Source organism: Ooceraea biroi, chromosome 9, assembly GCF_003672135.1.
Source record: "Ooceraea biroi isolate clonal line C1 chromosome 9, Obir_v5.4, whole genome shotgun sequence".
NCBI lineage: Eukaryota > Metazoa > Arthropoda > Insecta > Hymenoptera > Formicidae > Ooceraea > Ooceraea biroi.
Window position 1 is genome coordinate 12,876,341 of NC_039514.1, and position 23,790 is coordinate 12,900,130.

General features: G+C 44.9%; 2 protein-coding genes across 13 annotated transcripts in view; one reads left to right on the plus strand and one right to left on the minus strand.

The window, feature by feature from the left end:
• Positions 1–17,858, plus strand: part of LOC105279563 — a 56,540-nt gene extending 38,682 nt beyond the window's left edge. The window contains exons 5-9 of the mRNA XM_011339422.3: positions 13,546–13,713; positions 13,970–14,175; positions 14,435–14,597; positions 14,911–15,093; positions 15,223–17,858. Of these exons, the coding sequence (XP_011337724.1) occupies positions 13,546–13,713; positions 13,970–14,175; positions 14,435–14,597; positions 14,911–15,093; positions 15,223–15,426 (924 nt within the window). The 3' untranslated portion in view covers positions 15,427–17,858. The remainder of the gene's footprint in view (positions 1–13,545; positions 13,714–13,969; positions 14,176–14,434; positions 14,598–14,910; positions 15,094–15,222) is intronic.
• Positions 17,859–20,790: 2,932 nt separating this feature from the next.
• Positions 20,791–23,790, minus strand: part of LOC105279564 (cAMP-regulated phosphoprotein 21) — a 30,541-nt gene continuing 27,541 nt past the window's right edge. For 9 of the 12 annotated variants that reach the window (XM_026972742.1, XM_026972736.1, XM_026972739.1 and 6 more), the window contains one exon: positions 23,084–23,127. In XM_026972742.1, coding sequence (XP_026828543.1) covers positions 23,084–23,127 — 44 coding nt within the window. Of the gene's footprint in view, positions 23,128–23,790 lie in introns of all 12 variants that reach the window. The other 3 variants (XR_003407037.1, XM_026972732.1, XM_026972733.1) reach the window with 1 other exon arrangement.

Sequence of the window (23,790 nt, forward strand, 5' to 3'; positions counted from 1 at the left end):
CGATTTAATATTAATTAATGTACGTTGATACATGCATCGTAATGAAAGATTGGAGAAAAATTGATAAACGCGTAAGATGTAAGTGACCGATCAATTCTTCGTGTGCATACTGGTTGAATTGAGAATCACTGCCGCATATGTGACGACTGCGAGCCTTGTAAGGGTCGAAGAAGAAACTTTCTGCACACGGTGGATCAAGCCGAGATGGTGTGTCCACTCCACGAGCTCTTCTTCAAACGACCTATTGTTCTGCGGTTTAAGTCGCGCATTTAAATGTGCCCTTGTGGACTTTCCATTAACTCGGTGAACGTTCGATCGCGCTGTGAAATAGGGAGATCGATCAATTCGATAAAATTTTCGCTCTTGAACCAAATGATTCAAATAATCCGTAGTAATCTGAAACAACAAACAAAAAATTGACATTATTGTATTATTGTATTATTCTTCACTTGATGCTGAGTTATATCAAACGAATTGCCAAGTTTATGAAAACTGAAACTAATTAAAGAAAAAACAAATAAGAGAATGGAAATATATTCATATTTTTCTATCATCCTTTGCAGATATTGCTGACCATGACATGATGTAGATGACTAAAGAAAATCTTTATTTTTCTATCATTCTTTGCAAATATTTTTGATTATGACATCATGTGCAATAGATGACTAGAGAGTTTTTATTACACTCGTGTATTACCAAATATATTCCATTCTTCTCACGAATCTTCTACGTTTCAACCGTATTCGTTGCTGTCAGTCAAAGAGCAGGACCAATACGATTCTTTTTCCATGAGAGCCACTGTCTGTCACGCGATGCGCTTGAGAGTGTGTGGAATCAACGTGTAGGTCCCCTCAACCTCGTTGACCTCTGACTGGGGGCGAATGCAGCCACCTCGGCCATCGCGTCGGCTGGTTTTTCAGGCCTGCTGAGGACGACCGCTCGCAAGGATACTCACCCGTAACTCCGCGGCGAGACCGGTCTCCTCTTTTGCCGAAGAGGCTCGGCGACCCTCTTCTATCTGCGGCACTCCAGCCATCGATCCTTGTCGCTCCGCGATGTCGGGCGACAATGCCGGCGCCGGGACCGCGAGCGTGTGTGCGATCGTCGTGCCGCATTATCCAGAATACCAGACCCCGAACGTCATTCCAGTGTTTTCTAGTTCTTTTTGAAGCCTTCACCTCGGCCGAGTGCGCCGAGTACGTTTCTTCGGAGTCGAGAGATCCTCGGAGCTCGGGCTGCAACGCGCTTGTTCGTCTCGCTTGACTCATCCAAGAAAATCGAACGCAAATAAACGTTTTGTTATTTACACATTTTTTATCGAAGGAAAATGTGGACTAAATCTTGATAACAAACAGCCAACAGCATCACGATGAAACATAAAGGATGAATGAAGCAGAATTGGAATGGATCTTTAACTTTGTCTTTGTCATGTACTATTACCCATGAAATTATATAAATGATAAAAGATTTTTATTCGCGCACTCATGTTACTCGGATATTTTGTTTTCCTCTAGGAAACGATCTATAGTTGTCGGTGTGATCGGCGTTTCTCATAAATCCGCGAGATACGCCATCCGAAAGATCAGAAACCTCGACCCAGCCAGCCACGGTCGAGGTTCAGGGATTAAGTTATACGTCGTGACGCTCATAGTTGGAATTTATGCCTGATCTTGAGCGTGCAGGAAGTGCAGGCACAATCCAAGGAAGAGAGAGAGAGAGAGAGAGAGAGAAAAAGAGCGGGAGGATGAGATAGAAGAGAGGATGTTCGAATCTCGGCGGGATCTCTCCCACGGTTACTCGATACCGATGCCCGCGAGAAGGGAAGAGTTCCCGCATGGTTCCCGATGGGTATCCCATAAATAACCGCGGGAACGGCCATTCAATCTCGTAAGCAAATCCTCGGTTAGGGATGTTCCGCGTAGATGAAGAAGCTTGCTGCTACCAACGTTCGCGAGCTCGTAAAAGGGTGAGCCGGGGAAAAGCGGGCATAGCTCGCAAATGCACGCGGCAGTATGACTCTCTTTGTCCTCACGAACTCGAGGAAATACGCACGCAGTCGGATTCGGTTCGACTGATCCCTCCACGTTCGTTATCTCGAGGAATCTGCCCGGAACCGTGCGAGCAGCGGAAAGAAATTGCACGCGGGCGGTCTCACGAGCACGCTGGATATCTGCTGCCATTTCCACAGCGTTTCCAAAGCGATTTCGATTGGAACGGAGCCTGGTGAACGAACGGGATTGTTCCCGCGAGATCACGTTCTCCGCGTGAGAGACCTCGTAGGCAAATCGTATTATCGGGCTCGTAATGGCGCTCGTAAAGGGGCGTTTCGTGCGATTATACAAACTCGCGTATCTAAACGAAAACTAGTCACTGCTGTTGGAACAGTTGCGAAGTGCCGTAAATGCGCTACTAACCAAGGTCGTTCAATCTCCCAAGCGCGTTTTCTTGGACAACGAGAGCGGCAGCCGGTGGCCGCGGACCTCGTAAAGGTGCTGCTCGAGTACGAAATGCCCTGCAAAAGTGTTGCTGGCTGATTGTTGGCACGCTAGTTACGTAAATGCGGACACGAAGAATTGCGGATCTCCCGTTGTGCGACTTTTCATCGCAGAAAAATACCAGAACGTCTCATCAGGCGATAATAAAAATCCTTGACCGATCTAACGCCAGTCGCAGCTGATGGGATTCTGCGATCATTATTTAGACACCGAGTAACGGTAACGCGGACTATAAGCCCGAGTCATCACGCGAAGACATTAATATAACGTCGTGAGATCACCAGCGTTTTCAGCTAAACGGTAAAACATGCAGCATTCATATTCATACATATTTATGCGCTGAACCTGTCTCGCATGAAAAAGGCCAGGCTTTAAATAGATAAGTGGCGAGAGGCGCGCAAATTCTCCATTAACGAATTAAGAAACCGACAAACACGAATCGATGTTTCCGAATGACGAAGATTGAAAAATAATGAGACGCAAATTGACCGTGCACGTCGAGCCGAAAAGAAGGCGGATTAAAGCGTCGGGAGGGAGCGAAGAGGAGGATATCGTGCGGGAGAAACGTCCTCGGAAAAAGCGCATGAGAGGAACGGAGAGGAAAGCACACGGTCGACGAAGAGGGAGAATAATAATCGCGAGGACGAGTACGCTGAAATCATTTCCCCGAGCTTCTCGCGTCATTAAGTCGCGCTGCTCGCTGGCACAGCATCCTCCTTGCGTCCCTCTCCCTTTCCCTCCTTTGCTGTTCCTTTTTGTCGTTAACTCGTTTCTTGCCCTGAACTTGAATCCATTTTTTCTCTGTAACTCTGCTTCCACTCACCTTCCGTATTCCATTCGTCGTGCATCTTCCTTTGAAAGAGGAGGAGGAGGAAGAGGAAAGAGGAGAGGCATAAGGAGGAGGTCGTTGCGAACCACGGTAGCAGTACATTTACGTGATGACGAACTGCCGCAGCCTGTCTGCTTGCCTTGTAGTAGCGAAGGCAATTGCAAGTAAGGAGCATTGGAAGCAGTACGGAATTGTAGTTCGATAGCTAACTCACGTACGATGCCGCGGAGATAAGGTATAATTAGATAATTACAACTATAATGACTCCCTGGCTCAGATAATCTCTGAGAAATGTATATTTTCAATGCTCATGTAATGATCTTTCAGATCCTAGATCCTTCCCCCGTTTCTCATATGAAGCGTAACTTTTACGTAAAAAAAGATAATATAATTTGTTGGAAGCCTCTATCGATATAAGCGATAGACGTAAGAAATGATAGAGTAGCAGTATAAATGACTTTGTGTGTTATCGGCTATACGATCGTTCGCACTTCGATGGTCATTTTACAGAGTTGCGAGACTCTGCTCTTGGCGTGGCTCTTGAACATTCGTCTCGGAGTAGTGAAGACGCAAAACTGCGTCTAGGCAAATAAGTGCGTACTGAATGTGAAAGCGACAAAAGTCCGCAACAGTGGCAAGGCTGCCGCTTGAAGAAACGGTCATGCGAAAACGTCGATGACGCCGACATTTGCTTAGCGTGAAAGCGCAAAGCGAGTGCGTTGCAAAATCGCGCGACTTTGTTAGCTCCTGTCGACGGCAAAAGGCGACTCGTGTCGAAACGTGGGTGGATTACCATCGCTGGGATTTCGTACTTGCCTTTTGAGGGGGGATAGGCTCGAGGAAAAGCTAATTTTGGTGTAGCCCGAGGTGGAATATGTGGGCCGAGACTCGATTTCTTTCGAGAGAGGCGGTGCTCGCAAGGACGCGCGAGGGAGGTCGCGAAATGTCTCCTCGTCGTAGTCGTCGTCGTCGTCATCGTGGTCGTTATGTGATAAAACTACCCACGCGAATACTAGTTTCGGAGCGTTTCTCGCCCACGTGGATGAAGTCTAACTTTCGTCTGGCGATTAGCATTAATTGTCTCTGTTGACGACACGCCGATGAATACGAATATACTTCTTTACTTTAATTTAATTTAATTTTTTAATTTATTCAATGAACGGGAAATTACCCTCTAGTGTCACAAAAGATCATAAGCAGGATAACAATGAACGTAAATAATCAAATAAGCAATACAATAATCCAAATCGCAAACTCCAGAACCGAAAAGTTCAAAATCGAGTGAAAGCAGGATAAAGAAAAAAGGCATTATGCCAACCAAATATTCTGATTAAAGTCGTTAAAAAAGACAAATAAATTCTATTGCACACAAAGAATAAAAATACAGCCTAATAAAATTAATTAAACGCATGTAACTTAAACTTAATAAACGCATATAGCAAGTAAAAAAGTCCAAGAACGCAATACAACATTAAGGCAAGACAGATGCAAATACGAACGCAACGTATGCAAAATAAAAATAAGCTAAAGTAAATACAAACCCTGATACTTCTGCGCCCACATTAATCGACTAAACGGTCCGAAATTGTGTTGTGAAATTGAAGTCTATTAATTCTCTTGCATATTTGTGTTCTCTATTATTACTTTTTTCTAATTCAAGTAGGAATATTTATGTTCTCTATTATTACTTGTTTTTTAAATTCAACTAGGAATAAGCAGGTGTGATAACGAGAACGCCAGTTGTGCCGTTCCGAGTTCACGTTTACGAGAGAAGTTATGGAACAAGAGATGGACAGCAGCAGCCTCGTCGTTTTCTTAGCGCGTTCTTACATCACGACAGATGTCACATGCAGGCTGCACGTATTACGTTCTTACCTCATTGCTACGCGTTGCGAGCCACTTTTGTATTTCATTGACATACTTCGCGTACGCAAAACGCAGGTAGGCGGACGGTGGTTTGGGCAAACCGCGACGCGCGACACCGTGCCGATTGCGCCAACGGAGATACTCATTTCTCTATTGCACATTGTAATCAGATGAAGCTCAATAATAAAGCGCAACTACATAATCATCAATCTGTTTTCAATCAATTCAATCACGCGGTAGTTGTCACACCAACTTACTACCAAAAATGTGTGATATGTTCCTCTCGTCTACTTCTTCGCTTGCAGAAATCATAATTATTCAGAGACGCAAATGAAGCGGATAAGAACCTAAGCTTGCTCGGCCTAAGTGGCAAGAGTTTTGTTCTTCATGTTGATCATTCACACTCGACGGACCCGCCGTGTGCATTTTTTTCTCTCTCCCTCCCGCATGGACCGCACCCGATAATTATACGGGATAACCGACCGGCCGCACGCAACCGTTAGCTCGTATGCCGCCAATCGGCTCGGTTTTGCCGCGTAATTGGCGCCACGACGCAGCAAGGAAGGTAATTCGACAGCTGCACTACGTGCCGCGATACATCGGGCGACCGTGCGTGCGTGCACGCACGCATGCTTGGCTCCCGCGGCGAGGGAGGAAACAAAACCCCTTCGGCGCAGATTCCGATTCCGGGATCCGCTCGGCTATTTTTAGCGATGCGCGCATATATCGAACGGGAATCGCGAGTCGCCCGCGGCCGTCGAGAATTCCGAGAGATTCCGCGAGGTACCTTGCAAGAGATACCTATGCGCACGGGGTATTATGCGAGGGATGCGTAACGAGCGGTGCAAACATCGGTATCGGTATCGGTATCGATGTTTCCACGTTCCGTGCGTTTCCGCCTCTTTTGCTCGATACTCTCATCCGCGTGCGCTTGCCGCATGATTTCATCTCCTGACGCATCGCTATTTCAGCTACGTGACCTGTGCCGTGATGCGCATGTGATCTCTTCGACAATTCAGGTGAACATACGAAACATTCTAACGATTACACTATTTCTTGCTTAAGAATTTATTTATTAATCTCAATCTCACTGAGTAAAGCAACTTAATCATTTTCTCTAGAGAAATCTTCTCTTTCCAATTTCAATTTTCAAACTTGTCGATACAAGATGACTCAATCCTTGCACCTTGACATCCTTTTCTTGTGCGGAAATAGAGCTGCTATCACTATGGGGAAAGCCTTGGAATCGTCGGCGATACCATCAAAGCCTCCTCGATGACGTACAAACACGCCGCGTTGATCGCATGCGGAAATTCCAAACCTCCAGGTCTTGATCGCCAGGGTTACTATCGACTGTTCGTACGTCGCTGGCACGAGAGACGGAACGAGGCAGTCGAGTAGCAGTCGTCCGGCGCCGACGTTGCGCGCGGCGACGACCGACGCGGTCGCCCGGCCGCCTGCCTGCCTACCTGAACTGACCGGCCGTCGAACCCGAGAAATGCTCCGCTCCGCGAGATGTATCGTAATAAGTGCACGGAGTGCCCCACGGGCAGGGCGAGTCCCCCTCCCCCCGGCGTGGAGGATGCATCGGCGGTCCATCGCGGATCCATTTGCATCCACATCCTCCTCGCGGAACTCGTCGACTTGCCTTGACGGCCGGTGCGCGGTGCGTAACTGCGTCGGCGCGCGGTGACTTTTTAACGATGAATTCCGCTCCGCGGAATCTCCACGGACGATCTCGCAGACCGCGCGGTCGATCTCGATCTTGCGGATAGATGGAGGTGCACGAGCGATCGCCGATGATCCGGCATTCCGGCCGCGTCGGCGGCCGACCGCAAACGCGGAAAAACCTATGATTTTCCAATCATGGGTCCCGTTAGTCGCTCGTGCAGAGGGAGGTTTCCTCCTCGTGGTCTGCGGAAACCACCATTAGCATGTGGCACGATCGTCGTCGTGTGAATCACAGACCGAAAGACGAGAAACGTGCTGTTCGCATGCACGCACGTATCGTCGTCGTCGTCGTGTCGTCGTCGTTGCTTGTTCCTCCTCGGTAGCGCAGCGCGAGGAAATTGCCTCGTCTAATAAGAAGTTTAGCGGCTTCCTGGTTTACGTGGAATCAGCGTTACGATGTGCATAAATTTTTATTGAACATCGTCGAGGTATAAAATCGCCGTTGCGCGTGCGCAGTACGCGCGCGTCCGCTCGGATCTTCGTCGCGATCGCGACGCGTTTACGCAGCAAACACGCATTGTTTCCTCTCCCATTTTTTTTCTCTATCTACGAGCGTGGAATCATTTTTCAGTGTCCGTTCACGAGCGTTTCACGGCACGGTCGATGCATTAATGCGCGGTGCTATTAACGACAGTAATACGGGGAAACGTCGTAAGGCCGCTTTAATATTTCACTCGCAACTTCCGTTCCCATCCCCTTTTATTCGTCGTCGCGTAAATCATAAAGGACGCGTAATAACGGCAACCGCCGTGCGCAGCTTCCTGCTTCGCGATTGCAAATTTGGCTGCCGCTGATGTAATTTTCATGGAAAACACATCGCACTGTTACGAACGTTACATTAGCGTGTCCGACGTGGAGAAATGAGGCGAGCCGTGCAGCGTGGCATCGCCGAGGAACTTCGGTTCCTCCGGGACGATGGGCTTCGTACTCCGGCGCGCATGAATTATAATTATAATATTCGCGCGAGCTTCCTGGTCGGATGAATTACGTCGCGGACGTATAGCTCGCAGCGGATGCGGCGAGAGCTCGACGTTTTAACGCGCATCTTCTCTCGCGGATGCCGTTAGCCCTTCTGTTTTGCTCGCGGAATATTCCGGATGCGCGATACGAGTGTTGCGCACGATATATCGATATTAGTGCCGTGATGCGAGATACATACGTCATACGCATGAAATATACGTACGGAACCGCTCCGTCGGAGCGTTTCCGCGCCGATATCAGAAGATGCTTCTAAAACTGCAGATCCACCTCGGACTAACGGTCAAGTAAATTAGACTGAACATGTCGAGCGGAGTCTCTCGTGCGCGGGGCTGCTCCTTTAATCAAACACGCCGCAAAGTTACGCGCCGGCAACAACCGCTGGCGAGCAACCAGCTCGCATTAGGGCGCCACCGCGCGCGCGAGGAGACTCTCGCGAGAGCATTAATAATAATGACGAAAAGGCGGTGCTGATGAGTCGGTTGATGGGCCAATTTGCATGGAGCCTCTTAGCTACCGTACCCCTATTCATGCCAGGGGGCAAAAAGCGAACGTCCGTAATGGGCGTACCGTCTCCTTCTCTTCTTCTCTCGGGAGTGCCTTTAAGCAGATCCACTCTCGCACGTCAAATGATCCCGATTGCATACAGAAAATAACGATCGTTCTGTAACCACGTGGTGCCTGATTCCGAGGCACGGTCGACTGAAAAGTTCGTTCTCCCTCCGCGCGAAATAGCAAGACCGTGAGGACGATTAGCTGTAGGCGACCGGTGGCGGTGGCAGGGAACCCTCTTCGCGGGGTCACGCGATTCGCGCTTAATCACGGTCCGTATGGCAGCGGCGATTAGCCGTAATGAAAAGAAAAAGATAAGGATAACCAGAACCGCCTGTAAAAAAATCCTCGTAATTATCGGCAGCGCTCGAGCGATACTAATGACAGCGGGAGGATGATACGCCCCTCGCGCAGGATAACGACTCATTCGGGGGATTGGTGATTTTTCCGCGCCGCGGTGTACCATTAGAGCGGCTGTCCCACACTTTTTCCCAGATTGCTAAAGTTCGAAGCGATCGACAGGAAAAGAGAAAGAGAGACCGCTGCCACGATGTAATAACGGGTGTAAGAGGCTCAAGTAGGCGTCAAAAGATGCGGCTAGCATTAGTAGTCTTCGCTTCAACGTACCCTCGCGCGCATTACACGATCCTTGCGCGGTGTGTGCGCGCACGTTTGCGCACGTCCACCCCTTGAATCCCTTGAGAAGCCGACTCTTCTTTCTGTCTTCGTCTTTTTGTTCGTTCCTTGTGCGCACGACGTTTCGCTGGCTGACGTCGCGTGCTCGTGTGCGTGCGACACGCGATTCCGCGCGTGTGCAAATGGGATTCTCCGACGAGAACCATGCGGAAAGTCCTGGTGTCTTCCAGGATGTGACCAAGGAAAGCCGCGAGATGAATCGCGTGGGAGAGCGAAGGTCGCGGACGACGCACGGAACGGTGTTCTCGACATGGTCCACCCTCTCGGTGAATCACACGCTGATTCGCACGCGAGAGACGTGCGTGCCGATGATCGTCGATCGCCGCGAGACGCGCATCACGTAATGGACGTGACTTGAAGGGACGTCCGCAAATTGCGCGCCCGGAGCGTATATTTGCGTATAAACGCGCATCACCGTTGCTCGTACGGACTACGCTTCGAATGTTCGGTTGCGTCTCGATCCTGGCATGACGTAAAGCGGATGGATCGTGTGTGCTTACGTGCGAGAAGCCACGGTAAGCGTACAGAAACAGCCTTCGCGAGGGACGATGCTGTAAACGCCGCGAATCGATGCTAACCAGCTATTACGTAATATTGTGCGTCGAATTCATTGACGAGGTTGCCTCCTCGGTGACCTCTCGTATCCGCGAGCGATAGGCACTTTAGTAGTGAGGCACAGCGTGGGCGTAATTATTCCATAACCGACTAGCCCTCGTGACGATTCTCGTGATTCGATTCACGAAATGCGGCAACGATCCACTCGCTCGAAGGCCATTAGCTGTGAGACTCCTCGCGGAAATCCGTGAGACCATCGATGATAGTCTCGGTGACGGTTAGGTTGTTGAAAGCAGCGTTGGCAGCGGCGATCGGGAAGACGACTAATTTTATGACAGTGGATACGCACTCGCGAGGCACGCCTGAGAAATGTCGGAGCTATCAAAGTAACGATCTCGCAACGGGCGCCACGTATCGCGCGGGGAAACGCAATTTATCGCCTTCTCCGCGGGGATGGTAGCCGCCGGCATGCGCCAGACGGGAATTCAATGTCAAAAATACCGCTGGCGCTCCTGAACATGGGGGAAGAGGCGGATAGAGAAGCTGTCTCAAGAGAGAAATCTTATATATCTTTATACGTGCGAGCCAGGAAGAGAACACGAATATAAATGAAACGAAGATTCCCGCTGGCGTGTTGAAATACCTGAAGAAAACCGCGATTTGTAGACAACGCGACGACCGGATGAGCGCGCAGCGGAATCTCCTCTCTGCAACGAAAGGAATCTCCCCATCTTTATCCAGCCTTCATCATAATCGTTTCGCCTAGAAGAATAATAAATGCTTAAACACTCTCTGATCTTCAATCAACAAAATACAGAAAAAATTATTACAGATTAAGAGAGCCATGCTGAAAGGCATTATCTTTACGCGCGCGTAAAATCACAAGGCGATCGCACCAGAGTCGCTCCGGAGAGACGGCACTCGACGAGAACAAGTCTCGTCGTCCCTGGCGCCAACGTAAAAACGTGGAAACGTGAACTTGGAGCATCGGGGAACGGTCGAGGGAGTGACAGTAAGAAGGCGAAGAGCGCCAAAGCGGGGAGTGCGACGTTGAAAGTGTCCCAGGCCGAAGTCCTGGGTCCTTGGTCCTTTCGCCCGCGGGCCTGCGAAGCGCGTTCACGCAGCGCAGATCGCGCGACGGTGTGTTCCGCTATCGGTGAGCGGTGGTATGCGGCAGGATAAAGGACCGGTCAGGACACTGTAACTGGAGACACGGAGGGACCCCACCCCCTTGTGCGTTCCCACCATGATATCCTCGTGATAAAGCAGCCATGATCTTCTCGCACACTGGTTGCTAGGTGGGTGTGAAACGCAAAGTCGGCGATCTGACGTCTCTCGGCGGGGCTCTTGCGGGCCGATGCACCGCAGATTGCGAGTATCCTTGCTGAGGTCGAACGCTGAGGAGCCCCGCTGAAGGTCGTTGCCTGCTCGATATACCCGGTGCTCGTCTAGGAATCCGCAGCATCAGTCTGGCTCGCTTGGTTGCTTGGCCGCGAAAGGCGGAAGATCTGAGCGAGATGTCGAGCCCTGGTTCGACAAAGGAGCAACGACCATCGCTTGAAAAATTAAAATTATTGTTTTAAGGATAGTATCTTAATAATAGATAAGGCGGGAATTTTATTCCTCGAATCCTCGGTATTTTTCTGCGGCTTTAATGAACCTCATTGATTGCATCGCGCAATATCGTGGAAGTGCTTTGCGATCATGAAATTCGATGTAAGTGAGATAGACGCGCGAAAGTCAATTATGTATGCAAATATCGAACATTGGCGATTTACGTGCACTCCATGAAAAAACTACGAATTATGCGTTATACGCGTACAGGTATGGTGTGCATTACAGTAATACCGAGCGGAGAATTAATTTTATCTTACCATCAAATTACTACAATAGTCCTACCACTAAATGATCGGTGTGCTCGCTTCCAAGAGTAATCAAGCCCGAGACCTCTTTATCGTTCCTCGAGGACGATCGGCCTTTAAGAACGATGATTATCCGTTTGATTACATTCATTGTCCGCGGAAATGGCAGGAAACGTTTCGATTACGGATTGCTACTCTCATTAGCCATCATCGTTGGCATTAATGACCGTCGCCTGCTGACAGGCGACTACTGAAATTTCACCAGGAATATCCGAAGCGATTTTCTCACGAGAACGCTTCAATACCTGCAACAGAAATACGCAGTGTATGCAAATGGCGAAGAAACATACAGAGAAAGGACCTCTACATTGAATCTCCCTAAGAACATCTGGAGAAGGGAAGTACAATAGCGGGACGATTCAACGAGAGAGGAAGCTGCGGGAATGTAAATTACGTGTAAACATTCCCTTTCTGGATATCCCGGACGAACGAGAGACGGAATGATGCTGCGGGAGGAGAGGGAGTCGCGCTCCTTCGGTCCAGCGGTCCGGTTTTTGCTGGCGGGGTGCAAGGACAAACGACGACGGCGGCTGCTGTTGCTACTGCTGCAACACTGAAAGTGACCAGAGAAGCGTGACCGCATACCCACGATTTTACTGTACTCCCTGAAACGAGATAATAAAACGTAGGCCCAACGCGAGAATTGCAGCACCGAAACGCGGATACGCAGCGGTCGGCTGCGCGATCGAACAATGGCTGGTGTTCCTTTACCTCGATTCATGTCCGACTTCCGTCGTGACTGTTACTTCTCTTAAAATTTCACAAATTTGTTTTATCTCAAATAATCCGGAAAATTACATCGCGCGCGACTAATTAAATATACAGGGTGTTTCCTAAGTAGACAAACTTAAGGAGGATATTCCTTGGCTTATTTTAAGAAGAAAAGGTCATACAAACATATGTCCTAAACTGCTTTGTTTTCCAAAAAAAGTACATCACTGTTTTCGTTCACTTTTCGGATAGCGTGCTTTTGCAGTACGAGTCAACAGCGGTGGGGATGGAGTGGGAATGGTCAATTTTTGAACAGGAAGTTTGCCAATCGATGGATCGGTCGAGGTACTCAAAGACCAAACCATTTATGGCCTGCAAGATCCCCAGACTTAAATCCAGTAGATTTTTTTCTATGGGGACAGCTTAAATCTTTAGTTTACGCTACACCTATTCAAAATGAAGAAGATCTCAGAAATCGCATAATAGATGGATGTGAAAGAATACGTAACACTCCAAGTATTTTTGAGCGTGTACGTCAATCAATGGAAAGGAGAGTTGAGGCGTGTATCATGGCTGCAGGTGGACATTTTCAGCAGTTACTGTGATGTTATTATTTTTCTTTTTAGTTACTATTTTCTTTTTCGTTATAATTTTTCTTTTTGGTTACTATTGTTTTTCATTTGTTTCATTTGCAATAACACAAACTGTTCTATAATAAACGAAAAGTGAACGAAAACAGTGATGTACTTTTTTTGGAAAACAAAGCAGTTTAGGACATATGTTTATATGACCTTTTCTTCTTAAAATAAGCCAAGGAATATCCTCCTTAAGTTTGTCTACTTACTTAGGAAACACCCTGTATAATTGAATATAAACGTGACTAGAAATAAGAGAATGATAATAATATGATACTGTTCCTCCCCGATTCATTTGAATTCCTCACTCAATAGGCATTAATGCATCCAGCGTGGCTACATTCACAAGGATATTTCACGATTCTTTAGTTCTTTATGAACGCAAAGTAGTTGGAAACGTACGATTGATCTTGTCAACGAAGAGATATTGTTCCTCAGTATTACAGAGAGGAACCTTTGGCTGTTGAATGCAAGCGCACTGGACCAGCATTAATGCAACAAGCCGATCGTTTAAGATGATCGTATCGGGGAATTTAGAGCTTGCGCTCATGGTTCCGTTGTCTTTTGTTTCGCAGGAGGACGGTGGTATCGAATACTTCAACACCATAGTAGTGCAGCCGCACCTGAAGCTGGTCACGAACCAGGGCAGAGGCTTTCACGTGAGATGCAGATACCAGACGCGCGACAAAGTCGTAACGAACGATCAGACCCACGTGTCCATGCTGCCATATCTACCATTGCAGGTAGTAAAACGTGCGGTATAAGGCGCATCATCTTTCTTCCTTGGAAAAATCTATTTATCATGCCAATTAAAACGCGTCTCGCGCTGTCGGTCCGCGTCCGCGCTTCGATAAAACTTACCTCGTCGAAGTTACGATGACCTCGCGCACGGCATTCACGGCTTATCTAGTGTAAATATCATCCGTACTGGCTGGACAGGCAAACATGGACGGTAGAGTAAATGAATCATCGTTTAATATTCGCATTGCCCCCATACAGGCGACCGCGCCGATGCCGGGATGCACGATGAAGATCTTTAGCGGCGATCCAACGCAGCATCACGTGGCGGAGAACGTGAAGATCGGTGATCCCTTGACCCTGGTCATTAGCATTGACAAGCAGGAGATGTTCGGCTTAAAGATCTCCGATTGTCTGGTGCGCGACGGTCTCGGCTGGGGCGAACAACGGCTCATAAATGACGAGGGGTAAGTCAGTTCGCGGTACCAAAAGAAGAATCTATCTAGAAATCATTTTCGAAGACGCACAACTTTTTACGCAAAAATGAAATATTTATTCCAAAAATAGAAATTATAAATCAATTATTAAAATATTCTTTGTCTTCATTGACGAAGAATGGTGCAAATAATGGGTATAAATTAATACACGATGAAAGAATGTTAGCATGAGTCTAAACCGAATTGAATCAGTTTGCTGATGTACATCATTTGACGTGTTTTCTCGCAGTTGCCCAATTGACGGCGAGATCATGGGACAATTCACGTACAACGAGGACAAGACGGAGGCCAGGGTGAACTTCCAGGCGCACAAGTTTCCGTACACGGCGAGCGTGTATTATCAGTGCAACGTCAGGCTGTGCATCAAGCATGGCGGAGGATGTAGCAATACGGTACCGTCATTACTATATATATATGTATATAAGCTATAATATATAAGAGTTAGCTAGCTTGAATAATGGCTCTACGGGGGCCATTAAATATGTGTTTATCATCCTTTAACGATTTTACAACAGCTACCTATCGCTCGATAATATCGGACCGTTTACTTCACTGTCACGATTATCCAATTGACCTCAGCAAATACGTTACACATGAATGCACGCGATATTATGTAAATATCTAAAGCCCTGAAGAGGAGCGTTCGAGTACGATCGTTTCTTGGGGGCTCTCCAAAAGTAGTCATCACTTATCCTCCTTTTGCAGCCACCGTTGTGCAACTCGATAGCCAGACGACGTCGAGATGCTGCAAATGATGAGGAGGTGAAGGGTGTCGAAGGCCTGGACGGTACGCCGGCCACGATTGAGGTCTACAGCGGTCTCTACGTCAACGAGGCCTCAGACGTCGGTCCCAAATCGGACTTCTCCGATGATGTCTTGAGAGAAAGAGTAAGTCGATTATTAGTAACTCTGATGTATGCTCAAATATTAAGTTAAGTAATTAAGTAATTCTTAGTCTTGTATTGAAATAAAGATCTTTTTAAGGAAGATGAAGATTCATTTGTTTTATTTTTTCAGGCCATCGACGATCCGAATACCATTTGCATATCGCAAAGGAGCTTCGCCATCGGGATCGCCATCGCCGGCCTGATACTGATGCTGGCGGTAGTGGCCGCCATTCTGGTGCTGCTCGCCAAGAGACGGCACAAGAGCGTCTCCACGACGGGATCGTCCATTTACAGTGGACCGTACACAAACACCGCCTACAGCCACAGCAGCTAAACTCCGTCCCGTTCGACGCGAGATCGGTGCACTCTTCCCCCGATCTGATCTGAAAATCCGTACTCCGCGATTTCTTGCGGAGGTCTCGCGCGTGCGAGATCTCGATGAGGATCTACTCGGGTGGACTTCCCCGATCAACATGGAAATTAATTAGACTAGTTGCTTCTGACACGAAGTCGATTCAATACGGCGATCGAAGCCGCCGCGAGACGCAGCGAGGCGAAACAAACGACACGCGAATCTCTTGCTCAACTGCCGACGCTACTGCCTGTTGTACTTGTTAATCCGATTGTTTCGCATGATGTCCTCAGTTAGCAATGGCGGTGCGTCGAGGTACCTACGAGGAACTTACGATGCTCGATTTCCGGGTACCAAGTTTTACGATAGTTTCGATAAAACGGAATTTTTAACGAAACATTCGTATTCAGCTTGAACTTTGGTGCAATATCCAAATAAAAATTCGAATGTCTTATAATAAACGTTAGAAATTTACGTGTATTTTTATGCAAGGAAGAAAAAGATATATTTTGTATACATCGGTGCTTGTCGCGCACGAATAAATTATTGAGATCTATTTGAAAATGCAATTTCTCGATTTCTGGAATGAATTATTAGCCAACATTGCTATTTAAATTACATCATGCTGGAAACGAAGAGAAATCACGTTTGATACAATGATGCGTTCCGCCGGCGTCCGTCCGTAACGTCGTAACGAGCTATATATACTTTAGCTCTTACGATTAATTCCGATCGTGAACGTCTAACGAATCGACATGGCTGATTCCGTCGAGAATTTTCCGTCACTCTCTAATATATAAATATAAATAAATATATATATATATATATATAAATATAATATACATAATCTACGTAATATACTATATTGTACACTAGTCCGGTATACGCTGTCCTAATACATACCTATCACACTAAACATATGCAGACACACACATGCGAAAGTACCGTCCCATACTCGTGATCTTCTCAATAATTTAATGCAATCGCGTCCGCGTGAACTCTCACTCTAGCTAGCTCTAAGTTTAGGTCAACACGTCACATAGGCGCGCGTGAACTCTGAAATAACTCAATCAAATACTGCAGCGATTAATTTAGCGAATCGCTACCCCTCCAGCTTCTCCGCATGCAATCGTGGATTCTGGCGCTCATCATATCTGATGTTTGTACGTTTTCTGTGAAGTTACGTGTGAATGGACGATCGCCGTCGTGGAGATGCGAATAGTTTATCATCTTATCACAGCGAGTTGGTAGAAGCAGGCTGATTGAAATTTGACATAAAATTATAAATTTATTCCGACATCTACAACGACGCGATACTCGAATGAATGCAATGCGAGCGCTTAGTTCGGAGTGTATGATCAGATTGTAATCCTTTATAACGCTTAAACGTTAATATTAATTAGTTTAATCGAAATGAGGTGCTGCTCCAATGTCGATATTCTGAAGCATTCGAGAATGATGATACGAGGAACAGTTTCTAGTAATAGCCGTACATTTTCGACGATTCTGATTCAGATCGGACTTAATTAGCGTGAAATTGAAAACACTTAGGATATCGACATCGTATCACCTTGGAGCGTTTAGATCTTAACTCTGACAGAGACAAGGAAACACTACTGCCAACGCAGTCGCGTAACTGGGTTCAACGTGGTGGTGGGTACATGAACGTAAAATTTTACACTTAGGGAAAAATCAACCCGCGTTAAAAAACGTTAACTCGCTAACTCGTCGTGCACTGGAACGTTAAACCGCGCCGTGTGCAGAAGCGGGGTGTCGCGATGTAGTAATTCTTTAAAGATGATAATGTGTGCGACAGTTGCTCCGAATGGATCCTGGCGTGTCGAATGATAACGCAAACGCTGACGCTTATGAACGCCATCGCGCTGGTCTCAAAGGCAGATGCAAAATCTTTATTAACTAATCGTCACAGAAAAGCTGTTTTATATATGCGCGAATGTTGCGTTCTTTCAGAATTTAAAATAGATGATTTCAAAATGTAATGATAATTTGAAAAGTATCTGTCTTCTGGATTTTAACGAATGCAAATATGTTTCCTGTCTTTATTCTGCTGAGATTTTTAGCGGCATCTCGCTATATGGCGAACTGATGGCGTTCGGTCCTCTTAGTGCTATTCCTCGAAAAGTGCAATAACTTCGAGATGTCCCGGGAATCCGCGGAGCCTCTGTCGAGAATCGGAACTCGCCCGGCGAGTGGATCGCACGAGATCCCTTGCTGTGCTGTGGCATTGGTTCATAGTGATCATTGGGGACGAAAATGTCTGTATAGTCTTCTTTTTCCTCGTTAAGGTAACGCGAGTCTCGATGTTCCCGCAATGTTCCTCTGGACCCTTGTCAAAAGAATCTACAACGAATCTGTGTAAATAATGAAAACTTAATAAAACTAGTTAAAAAATACCGCAATTTGAAATATTCTCTTCTCCTTTAGTATTCTAAATCCTCAGATTGAGATAAGTTGCTACATCCTCGTTATCGAGTTGCTCTTTTTATATCTTCATGTAATTAAAGAAAAAAGGTGAAAGGAACAGAGAAGTATATGTCTCGCAAGACACAATTAATTGATACCAGCTGACAAATTATCAAACGAGAGTGTCTTCTTTTTTATTGAATTATATATATAATTCGTTTTTGGAAAATATGATATAATATATATAATATATATATGTATATAATATAACAAGAAATATAATTAGACTGACATGACTTCTATATCAAATTTCATTTTTTCCGGCTCTGCCTACGATGTTGTGCATTTCGGATGAGAATAATATAGCTCTTTACTTTACGCCCACCGAATTGTCGATTGCTTCGCTTTCTCATCTCATCATCCCCGCAATTATATTTATACACAGATAATTCAGGTCGGTTCTCCTCCGCTTCATTAATCCTCGCCCTCCTTTATCACCCCGCTCTCCTCTTCCATATTCTCCTTTACATTCTTTCTCTTAACTAAGATTATACCGTTTAATGCGGTGCTCCGGAGAATCGATGAATATGCTTGAAATGTCAAACGCCTATTTCGGGAGATCTTATTTTAATAAAGACATCGCTTTTTTTCATATGTGTGTACTTGCATACGTCATCGCGCGTTGCACGTGTCCGACGATCGACAATCCGGACAAGTGGCGAGTAGGAATAAATCTCTCTTTCTTTGTTGCATAAGATACCAACAAAATAAAAAAGAACGCAATCGCGATAAAATATGTCATTAAGCGTGGAGTGCACAGCCACTGTCCATTCTTACAGCGTAATTGATACGTCATCTTAGTATACGCAAAAAAAAGAAAGATATGTATATATACATCGACATATTTGCAGCGCACTTGTCCGTGTTGTTAAACTGGCTCTGGATTTTCAAAATGGGCCTCGTCGGCATCGCTTAAGAGTAATCTTAATTAATGATAAATTCTCTTCTTATTTGTACTGTGCAAGTGCAGCTGACGCGTAGAAACAGACAGGAAACTACAATTTTGTTTGATGATTTAAGTTAAATTCTCGCAACTGCAGCGGTGAGACAATGTCAGGTAATTTCACATAGTTCTTGCACCAAAATTTATTCTTTTCATATACCAATTTGGAAAAATAAATTTCATTAAAATGAGAAAGCAAAAGTGTTTTTGGAATTCGTGAATCCGCGCGAACAGACGATTATCGATTCGCGTTATAATTTCACGTATAACAATGAAGAAGATCGAACGTGTTTACTAATTCTTTCACCAATACTGCTGTTGATCGACTCGTCAGCAGCCCTTAAAGCATCAAGCATATCCATTTGATTCTCGGACTCGCTCGCTCGCTCGCTCTGCGCTCTAAACATAAGCAGTAGCAAAGATATGCTGAATGGTAAGATACTTCGCTTCCTGTAACACCGAGATAACTCTGTCTTCGCAACTTCATTACCAACATGCGCGTCTTACACTTTTAACGAGAAGCAGAGAGACGCAGTGTATCTTCTCGCTTCTCGCGCGAGTCAATTCATGCAACGAATGAGGAAACAATCTTGTTTCGTAGATCATTACACACAGAATAATGTACAATTCAGCTACTGAGACTACAAATCGTTAAAGGGTCGCTCAAATCAACGGAAGGAGAATAGTTCTAAATGATTAGAGAGAGGAAAAGAAAGAGAGAAAGAGAGAGACGGAGAAGAGATAAATGACAATCCGCGTATAAGAGAAATCGATGTTACAGTTCGCGTACAAATCTCGTTTCCTTGTAACTTAGATAGCGTCACTTTTCTTTGCTTCCTTCTTGTTCCATCTTCCGCCGATTTATTGCTCGCCACTATCAATCACTTTACATCGCATTACAAAAATAGTAGGAAACGAATATGTGTGTGTGTGTGTGTGTGTGTGTGTGTGTGTGTTGTATGTATACGTGGTACGTGTGAGGTCCTGCAAGCTTACGACACTTATATATTACCCGTTCTCTCTTCTATCGTTCGTACTCTTTAAGATTTTCTCGAGGGCGAGTTACCCGTGATCGGCACGGTTTCTTCCATTCATTTTGCACGATCTTTAGAGAATACGTGGAAAGGAAAAATTACAAAATTAGCCGAGAAAACAAGATGGTAACAATAACGCGCTTGATCTTTCGACGTCTCACCTCTTTGAGTAACGAAGTGAACAATAGAATCGTAAAAAATAGCGCGTGTCGAGTTTTGCTCGCTATCGAGCTATTCGACGCGAGAGATTTGAAACAATAATCGAAACGCAGAAACTCCATTCACGCGTTTAACGCGAATAAAATAAATACAAGCGTAAAAAAGAGAAACGTGAGACTTAATGCAAATATAATTTAAATCATGTGATGTGCTGAACAGGTGTGTCAAATGCACTGTACGCAGTGAAGCATAATAACGAAACGAAGAGATAAGTAAATATGATCGTTCGCTCATTCACTTTTGGCTTTTTGCTCGTCCCTTTCCGTTCCGATGAAAAGACGCAACCGCCTAACAAGTAACGTCCGCACTTTATACGCCCGCATGTCGTATCCTGCATTACAATTTTTCTCTCTTCCTTCGCGTGAATCGATCGGCTGCAAAATATCAGGTGTCGAACGATACTTGGTGGCGGTTCCGTAGCCGATAAATTTCTTTTCTTTCCGCTCTTCCCTCTGCCGTACTTTTTACTCGTTATTATCTTAAAGAGATGCGTGAACTGCTTTTTATTAGGTACGATTATTCATTTTTTTCTTATTTTTCTTTAATCGCTACGACCACGTTAGGTACAGTTAAATACTATGGTTGTGCGCCCATCTCTTTATTATCGAATTGTTTTCCGGTATCTATTTTTTTTTTGGCTTAACATCTGCTCAGGTCTCTTTCGTATTTTTTTTTCCTTCTTTAAGCCTATATGTAACGAGATTAAAGTCTTTGTCGCGCTTTCTCACGAAAAAAAAAGAAAAGATAGTTCCTATACTTTTGCGTTTTCGGTCAAAGATAAATAGGTTTCGCGCGCGTTCTCCTTCTTGTTTACTCAGATTCTCATAAAAAGATAGGCACACCTTCACCTACGTTTCTGAAGTACAATCACCGTAAGCGAAGCTTCTGGATGGATTCCACTTGGTTTTGTGTCGCGGAGCAGCGCGGACAACCCTCGCGCGATCACCGCGATCTACCCTACGAAGTAATAACTCGACTAACGACTCAATTTGTCCATTTTCTCGCGGCTAATCTGGCTACTCGCGAAGATCTATTTTGACCGGCGCAAGTTTCATAAAGTAACACGTACAGGATATCATTATGTGCTAGTAATGTGCTATATAACGCAAGATCTGCCCGCGCTGGTCTGCCTAGTTTTCACAGACGGAGACGTTATTAATTACCACGACCGCGTGTCACCATCACCGCTACTGGTGTACGATACATCATATAACACATATGCCTCTATTTCGTTGGAACGAGTGTGCGAGAAATATGTCTGTTGCGAGTGACTGAGGTAACAGAGAAAAAGAGAGGAGATTCCGTGAAATCTTCATGAAGAGTGCTTGCACATATTGGAAGACGAATTATAGATGTGAGAAACGTCGGTTTATCGTATCGCGAATTTTTACGATAACGACAATCGTGAAGGAAACGTGTGGAAATCACCGAAATAAGTCTGTTGTTACGTGCCAATGATAACGCGACAAATTATCACGAGTAAAAAGGAAATTGGAAAGAATTCGATTTGGTTTTTCTTGGAAGGAAGAAGTGCAGTTGATTTCTTGTGGAATCAGGCTGTGATGGCTTCACGCTACTTAACTACTGCTCGAAACTAGACATAGAGACCGTGTACTGAATACGTTTACATATTTACTTAAGTTAGTGACGTTCGTTGATATAATCGTGAATTACAATGATCGATCGGGATGCTCCTGATTACGCATATTATAGGATAAGTGTAAAGTATTACATATTCGCATTTATTCAGATAATTATTATTTTCGTTTTCGCTTTTCTCATAAAGTTCATTATGACATTTCGCAAAACATAATAGCAAGTTCTCGGGTATAAGTTCATATGAAATTATATATAAACGTCACTTCTGCAAAGTCTTTTTCTGTGTACGTTTCATTGTTCATAGAGCGCATAGATACGAGTCGCATGTAATCTAAGAGAGAAGCGTAAGAGGACTGGCATCGTCAACGCGCGACAACTTTTAGAATTTTTTTCGTAAATATCACGCTGAGGTAGCAAATAACTCGTTCGAAAAACGTACTCGGAATGGGCAGCGATGTAACGCAACATTCGTTGACCGATGCACAATGGCAGCGCGTATCAAAAAATTATCGGGTAATAGATAGTATGTAATAGAATATTCATTTTTGTTGAATCGCGACTAACAACCGAGTCGGGGGACTCGCGTGCGTTGTAAACGTACTCAGTAAAATGTACTTTTTTTTTCTCCTCTTTTGCCGTACATTAGCATCCATTCTCTTGGCGATCGAGAATCGTGACGACCGCCTCGGGAAATTCGTGTATTTGTTTGAACCTTAACGATAATGCTTAAAAGTAAATCTCACATTCATATAGTATCTGTAAAATCGCAGTTAAAATATCTTCAAGTATAATATATATGCCATATATATGTATATATACACACACATATAATATATATTGTATATATATACTGTATATGTATATAATATATATGTACATATATATACATACATGTATAATATTGTAGTAATTAAAATTCTCTTGTCCAGAAACTCTGTCTTCTAGCTGCACCACAAATTCTTCGTTCATTTTTTTACACCGGGTAATACGCATGTGATCACATCCCGTTCCTCTCCTCCCTCGTTTCGTGCTTTTGCATGGGTGTCATGGTAAATTCAGAATTTGTTCAGCGCGATCGCGATACTACTTTCGATAAGAGTTAGATTGCATCTTTGCACCGAAAAGAAAAAGAGAAAAAAGCTCGCTTTACGGTATACTATTCTTTCTCAATGTGCACACATATATCTCAATATACGTGCACCGTTTGACTTTCCTAATAATTTCGATAAGAATTAATGTAACATTAAGAATACATCGTGTCGGATAAAATAGGTTGCCAATGTCGAATTGTTGGATGATCAAGATATCGCGATTCGCGTTATCCTTATGATGTTATCTCGGCCACCCTTTTCGCTCAATATTATACCAGTTGATTCCGACGATTGATTGTCACCTTCACCGTTCCTGGAAAATAAAGTATAATCACTGAAAGCTGAATAGAAATTGCTGCTTTCCTCGATATGTAATATGAATAAATCTGATGCAAATAAACAAACGTCGTTAAAATAAAAAATTATCTATATATATACAGGGTGAGGGGCACCTAAAACAGGCCACCTGAATATCTCGGCTGTTATTGGTAATAGAAAAAAATGTGTCAGACCAAACTTGCATGCTTTCGAGGGACACATAATTTGTTCTAAATAATGTTTTATTAGGTGGACGCGTAGAGGTCATATGAAGGTCAACTTCGTTTTTTTAAATGGTATATGTTTTTTTACGTACCATCTAGTAGAGCGTTTGAAGATGCGCATTGATCTACGGGTCAAAATCATTGAAGGTCACTGAAGGCTAAAATTTCTAAGTGCTAGAACTTTTTCATTTCTGAATTTACGGTATTTTCAATAGCAGAGAACTCTAGGCAATATAAAGTAAATTATTTTCCCTTGCAGTTGGCCTTCAGTGACCTTGAATGATGTGCGCATCTTCAAACGCTCTACTAGATAGTACGTAAAAAACCATATCATACCATTTAAAAAAACGAAGTTGACCTTCATACGACCTCTACGCGTCCACCTAATAAAAAACTATTTAGAACAAATTATGTGTCCCTCGAAACCATACAAG